This window comes from Manacus vitellinus, unplaced genomic scaffold (assembly GCF_001715985.3).
Source record: "Manacus vitellinus isolate BGI_N305 unplaced genomic scaffold, ASM171598v3 scaffold_64_pilon, whole genome shotgun sequence".
NCBI classification, from domain to species: domain Eukaryota; kingdom Metazoa; phylum Chordata; class Aves; order Passeriformes; family Pipridae; genus Manacus; species Manacus vitellinus.
Window position 1 is genome coordinate 575,363 of NW_021940718.1, and position 6,659 is coordinate 582,021.

Consider the following 6,659-nt stretch of genomic DNA (forward strand, 5'->3'; position numbering starts at 1 on the left):
AAAAAACCAACACCTCAGCCCGTCTTTAAGGCTGGGAGGGAGGTGTGAACTTACCCTTTCTGGTTTCCCAGTGGAGGAAAAACCCGCAGGGAATCTCCCTCCGTCCATCTCCTGGTGCGCGGGGCCCTCTGGAGCCCGCGCCGCGCATCGCCCGCGGCCGCCCATGGATCCAGCGCCGGGAAAAGCTGGATTTGCTGGAATGTCAAAGCCATCGGCACCGCTGGACGAGCCAGTGATTCCTGTGGCGGGTTTATACAGGTAGGAAAGGGATTTTTGGGGGATCTGCGTCGCTGTGACCCGCGGGGCTTGCGGAATGTCCCAGTGGGCACCGCCTAAAAACGAGCTCCAAATCCAGGGAAATAAAAGCAGGATGCTCCTGTGACAGGCAGTGACTTTCCAAAAGGGTCACATCCTCCCCCTCGCGGGAGGGTTTGGCTCGTAGGGTGGGAAAAACACACTGGGAGGGAACAGGGAATGTGTTATTCCAGGGGAAAGAGTACGGGGAGATGGGAGAGAGACTGGAAAAAGCTGCTTGGGAAAACACCCAGCCCCAGGAAGGACCCGATCCTGGATGTTGCCTCCTCCAGAGGGGCAGGACTCTGCAGGAGCTGGGCTCGGCACGGAATTCCCAGAGGAATTGCAGTGCTGGGAAGGGAGCCGGGGGCAGGGCTCGCTGTGCACATCCTGGAATCCCTGAGGGAAAGGGAGTCCCAACAAATCCGCTGTCCCTGGCAAGCAGAGCTGGGCCGACTCACTGAGTGCTCAATGAAATTCCTGCGGGATCAGATGGATGGAGTTTGGACAGGGAACACCTGCTCCAAGGCCCGGGACAGCAGCCAGTAGATGGCATTCACATTCCACACGTGTGCTGCCACGGCAGGCTCGGGATGCTCCGGGAAACGGGAAAAGAACATTTTTCATGGAAAAAAGAAAGGGAAAAGGCAAATATTCAGCAGAGGTGACCCTGAAGACTTTGACAATTAACTTTGGAGCCATCAGGTGCTACAGACTTCCTAATAGTTCCTGTCCCCATGGATCTTCTGTCAGCTTCTAACAGAGAATCCCAGGATGGTTTGGGTGGGAAGGGACCTTAAGGCCCATCCAGTCTCACCCCCTGCCTTGGGCAGGGACACCTCTCACTATCCCAGGGTGCTCCAACCTGGCCTTGGACACTCCCAGGGATGGGGCAGCCACAGTTTCTCTGGGAATTCCATCCCAGCCCCTCCCCACCCTCAAAGCCCAGAATTCCTTCCCAATATCCCATCTATCCCTGCCCTCTGGCACTGGGAAGCCATTCCCCCTTGTCCTGTCCCTCCATCCCTTGTCCAAAGTCCCTCTCCAGCTTTCTTGGAGCCCCTTTAGGCCCTGGAAGAGGCTCTCAGGTGTCCCTGGAGCCTTCCCTTCTCCAGGTGAACCCCCCCAGCTCTCCCAGTTGGTCTTCCTGAGATGTTTTCCTTGTCTGCATTATTGAAGACAACCTTTTCAGTGCAAAAACTTTCCTTGACATCCAACCTGAACCTCTCCTGGTGCAGCCTGAGGCTGTTCCCTCTTGTCCAGTCCCTTGTTCCCTGGGAGCAGACCCCAATTCCCACCTGGCTCCCCCTTCCTGTCGGGTCTGGAGCAGAGGAAAATCCCGGTGTCTTCAGTCACCTTCAGATTTGCAGGAACCAGCAGGGCTCAGGGTCTGGATGCAGTTATGGACATCCTGGGAGCAGGGGTTCATCCTCCTGGGATGAGCAGGACCTTCTGGCACGTCTGTCTGTCCAGACCCCGGCCCCAGTGCCTGAGGTCTGGGGACAAATCAGCCCTGCGAGCTGGACCCTTAAATCCTGCATCCCCTTTTACTTCCTCGGGGAATGATGCACCGCATTAAAATCCCTCCCACCCCTCCTCCAGGACCAGGATGACGGGCATCCCTGTCTCCCGCTGCAAGGAGAGGGTGTGCTCAGCCCCTGGCAGCCCCAGCCGGATCCATCCGGAGGAAGGATGCGGGCAGAGATTCGGTGCCTCGCAGCCCATTGGAGGAGCGCTGGCACTGGCAGGGGGGTCCTTCGGGCTCCTGTCCCCACCTCCCTCCTCCAGACTCCCCTCCCTGTCCCCAGCGCCATCCTCACACACACAAAAGCAGGGAATTAGCTGCCTTAGGGCAGCCGAGGCTTAGCCAGCTGCGGGCGGAAAATCGGAATAAAATACCTTGGAGGGGAGGGGAGGGAAGGGAGGGGAGGGAGGCGGCAGAGGAAGCAGCAGCCATGGAAGAATACAAATAACTGCCCTCCATCCATCCCTCTTTCCCGAGCGAAGCACAAAGCCACGGATGCCGTGCGAGAAGCCGACCTGGATGCATCCCCGCCTTCCATCCGCATCCGGATCCAGGGGCTGCGCCTCCTGAGCGCTCTCTCCCATCGGGAGGAATGCCGAGCCGGGAGACGGGCGGCATCAGCTTTGTTCCTCGCTAAGCACCGGCAGCGGTGAGTAGGGCACCGGCCGGGAGAGAGGGGGCACACCGGGAAAATCCTCCCGCCCGGGCTTGGCTTCGCTGCCTTTCCTTTCCTTTCCTTCCCTCCCTCCCTCCATGATGCCTCCAGGGTTGGCAGAAAGCAGCTGACGGGGAGGGAGGGGGAAGGTGGGATCTCTGCCGGAGCTCCAGAGGATCTATTTGGTCTGAATTTCAAGGAAATAAAAAATTGGGAGAGGTGTGGGGGCACCCCCTGAGCCAGGTGTGGGCTGGGGGGGGGGAAATCCAGGATGGATTCTGGGAGATCCGGGCAGGGAGAGAGCCCTGCAATGCTGACAGCCAGCTCTTTTTTTGCTGATCCAGGGCCTGGAATACAGAGGGATGCTGGATTTACTCAGGCCTCGTTCCTTCAAAGCAAAATTCACAGAGATTTCTCTCCAAGGGAAGCAGGAAAAGCTCTGGCTCTCGGGAAGAGCCTCCTAGCAATGGGCAAACCCTGCTTGGTGCTGATGTCCCTGCCCTGGGGGATGGACAGAGCAGCCCCATCCACCCAGGAAATCACCCTCCATCCCTTATCCTGGCAGAAATATGTTCCTATCCAGCCAGTGCCTGGAATAATTCAAAGGCTGAGCCAGGAGGAACATTCCCAACCATCCTGCAGTGGGTGGGATGATGCCCCTGCCCAGCTCAGGAGCTGATTCCACCTGAGGATGTTCTAGAGAAGGTCAGGTCTGACCTTGTTCCCTCAGGGCAGGATCCAGCTGGGAATGGTGTGTCTGCTCTCCCCAACTATTGCTGGGCCTGCTGGGACTGGTCCCAAGTCCTGAGCCAGACTTTTTTTGGGAGCTGCAGGTGCAGGCCCAAGGAATTAGGGACAAACATCCAATTTTTGCTGTCTGGGAGCAGAAACTTTCTAGTGAAGGCAAAAAAAAGAATATATAAATGTGGTTTAAGGGCCCCTCGTGCCCCTGGGGGGTCAGTGTGGGTGAAAACCAGGATTCCTGGATCTCAGCTCGTTCCTACCAGTGCAGGAGAAGGCCCAGACTGGGAACATCCCCCCACCCTGCCTCCAGTCGAGCTGCTCCAGTTTTTTGGAGTCTGGGTTGGTTTATCTGGGAGCAGGGCAGTGATGGGGATCCCTCAGGGGTGTGGAAGGACACTCAGCATCCCTGTGCAGCCTCCTCCTCCTCCTCCAGGTGTCTTTGGGAGCAGGGACACGCAGGGATGGAGCACAGAGCAGGCAGCAGTGGCAGGAATTTCCCTGCAGAGCCAGAGCCTGTAACTTCCATCCAGAGCAGCACCATGGAATTTGCTTCCAAAGCAGGTTGGGAGCAGCCTGGGAGGAGCTCACACTGCTCTGCCCTCTCAGCCACATCTCATCTCCCTCCACAGAGGTGTTTATATCAGGATTGGGATTGAAAGAGAAGCCACAAGGAAAAAAAGGTGTGGATGTGAGCCCAGGCAGTGCTGATCCACAGGGACACGAGCTGGGATCCATTGCTTTGACCCAGGGCCAACCTCCCCTCCCCTTTCCGGTCCAAAACGTGTGATTTAGCCACAAAATCCCACGTTTTGCTCCTTTTTTCCCCAAACAAGCAGCTCTCCCGCTGCTTCTCCAGGGAATGTGGTGCCAGAGGTACCTGCTCCCGGGTCAGGATGCTCCGTGCCAACCTCTGTGCCTTCACATTCCAGCCTGAGCCCTTCCCTGAGGGATCTGCTGCCTCCAGCCCTTCCCTGAGCACGATGGGAACCACGGAAGCCACGCTGCGGATGGAAAACGTGGATGTGAAGGAAGAATGGCAGGACGAGGATTTCCCCAGGTTTGTTCCCTGCAAGAAACCCCCCAAAAAACCAGGGAGAGTTTTATTTCTTCCCGTGAGAAACTCCCAGGGCATGGAGAGGAGAGTGTGGGTCATGCCCTGGAATCCAGGGGCAACGGGAATGTGAACTCCAGGGGGGGGGAGTTGGCTGGAGAAAGGAGTTTTGGGAGCTGCTCTGAGGGCTTGGAAAATTTTTGGGATGCTTTTGGGAACCCTCTGTGTGTAGGGCAAGGAGGGGGTGTGGAGTACAGGGAGGTTAACATGGATGTAGGGATGGAAATAGGGAGGGAGGGATGGATGGATGGAGGGAGGGAGGGATGGATGGATGGATGGAGGGATGCATAGAGGGAGGAAGGGATGGATGGATGGATGGATAGAGAGAAGGATGGACGGATGGACTCCTTCCCAGCCTCTGACTCAGGCAGTGTCTCCCCAGACAGAGCAATGCTGCTTTGCCAGGAATTTGCCAGGGAAAGCAGAGTCATTGGGATGCAGTCAATCCAAATGGGTGCCAACCTTGTGAGAAGTGATGTGTGGGTGACAGGAGGTGCCAAAGTGGCACCTTCCACCCTCACAGCCACTGCAGAGGTGCCAAAAAACATCCCTGTGAGCTCGGAGTGCTCCGAACCCCCTGAGGGAGCAGAGCCCCCATTCCCAGCCTTGTCCCCCAAACCCAGGGGGAGCGGAGTCTGCACAGGGAGGGAGTGGAATCTCCCTCTCTGGAGACATTCCAAACCCACCTGGAATGTCACCTGCCTCGGTGACCCTGCCTGGGGAGGGCGGTCGGACTGGGTGATCTCCAGAGGTCCCTTCCAACCCCAGCTATTCTGGGATCCAGCTCTAAATCCCTCTGGGCACACAGAGCCCTTCCCAACCCTTTCCTGCAGCCCCGAGGGGCTTCCAGGGCTGTCCCACCCTGCTCCAGCTGCATCCAAACCCCACAGAGCCCCAGTATTCCCAGACACTGTGCCGTGTGTGCCGTGGGCACGTACGGCCCCTGCCCGCCAAGAAAGGGGCTCCTGTTCTTCCCAGCACTGGGATGAGCCTGGCTCTGTTCATCCCAGCACTTGGATGAGCCTGGCTCTGTTCATCCCAGCTCCAGCTGCATCCTTCTTCTAAGCCCCTCTGTCTCCCAGCCCCCAGGACACGGCTTGTCCTTCCGCTGGCCCCCAGGGTGGGCTCAGCCAAGCCCTTGGGTTTCCAGGAGGGGTTTGATTTCTCTCTGAGAGCAGAGTTTTGGGCTGGTGGATCTTTGCCAGCCTCAGGCTTCCCTGGAGTGCTGTGCCAACAGGGTTTTAATGGAGTAGAAAGGAGAGAGAGAGAGGTATAGAAAGGAAATGGAGGTTTAGATGGGAATCGTGGAGTGGTTTGGGTTGGAAGGGACCTTAAAACTCATCTCATTCCACCCCCTGCCATGGGTCAGGGACACCTTCCACTAGCCCAGGTTGCTCAGAGAAGTATAGAAAGTGAGGCACAGGAAGGAAAACACTGATCCAAAGCTTCCTAGGGAATCTGGGATAAAGCTGGTGTAGCTCCTGGCCAGCCCAGCACCAACCTGACCGAGCTCTGTCCCACACTTCCCGTGCCAGCAACAAACTCCCCACAGCCAGCCAAGCCTTCCAGAGGCATTTCTCCTGCAGAGCCCTCAGCACCACCCAGGGGTGTCCTCGCTCCTGCCTCGGGAATGAAACCTGGGAAGAGGCAGAGGGATCTGGGCAGCAGGGCAGGGAACAGGGACAAGGCCGGAGCGCTGGGGACACGCTCCCCAGGCTGCTGCAGAGGGATTAAATCGGGAATGATGCAAGTGAGGCAGAGCCTGAACAGCCCCTTGGCAAAGGAGGGAAGGCCAGCTGGGTTCCAGTCGGCACGAAAATAAACAAATTACCATTTTCCAGCAGCTTCCCCCCCCTGGAAGCGGCGAAATAATAGGGCAGAAGCTGCTGCATGTGGGACAGCAGCTCTCCAGCAGCTGATTTGCTGCAGAGCTATTTTTGCCTGGCTGGGATTAGCCAATCTTGCCACGGGAAAAAAAAAAAAAAAGGGGGAAAAAAAAAGGAAAAACCATATCCTAGACAAGGATCTGGGATTCAGCAGAGACATTCCCATCCCTCCCTCCCTGAAAAGCTGAGCCGCAGCAGGAGCAGCTCCTGCGCGGCAGGTGGGATGTCACGGCCCTGAGGGAGCGGGGAGGGGAAGAAGAAGGATCCTCCCTCCTGCTGCTCCGGGAAGGTTTATTCCAGACGTTGTGTCTCGGCTGGAGCGCGGGGCTGATGCCGTAGGCTGGGATCGGGAGCATGCTCACTGCATCCCGCATCCCGCCGATCCCGGCGTGCCCGCTCCCTGCATCCCACCGATCCCACTGCATCCCGCATCCCGCCGATCCC

The 6,659-nt window shown here is 57.7% G+C and overlaps 1 protein-coding gene across 2 annotated transcripts in view; it reads left to right on the top strand.

The window, feature by feature from the left end:
• Positions 1–1,956: 1,956 nt before the first annotated feature.
• Positions 1,957–6,659, top strand: part of ATCAY (ATCAY kinesin light chain interacting caytaxin) — a 13,112-nt gene continuing 8,409 nt past the window's right edge. Inside the window, exons 1-2 of one of the 2 annotated variants that reach the window (XM_018083567.3) lie at positions 1,957–2,468; positions 4,148–4,275. In XM_018083567.3, coding sequence (XP_017939056.1) covers positions 4,199–4,275 — 77 coding nt within the window. In that variant the 5' untranslated portion in view covers positions 1,957–2,468; positions 4,148–4,198. The remainder of the gene's footprint in view (positions 2,469–4,147; positions 4,276–6,659) is intronic. The other variant, XM_018083566.3, reaches the window with a different exon arrangement.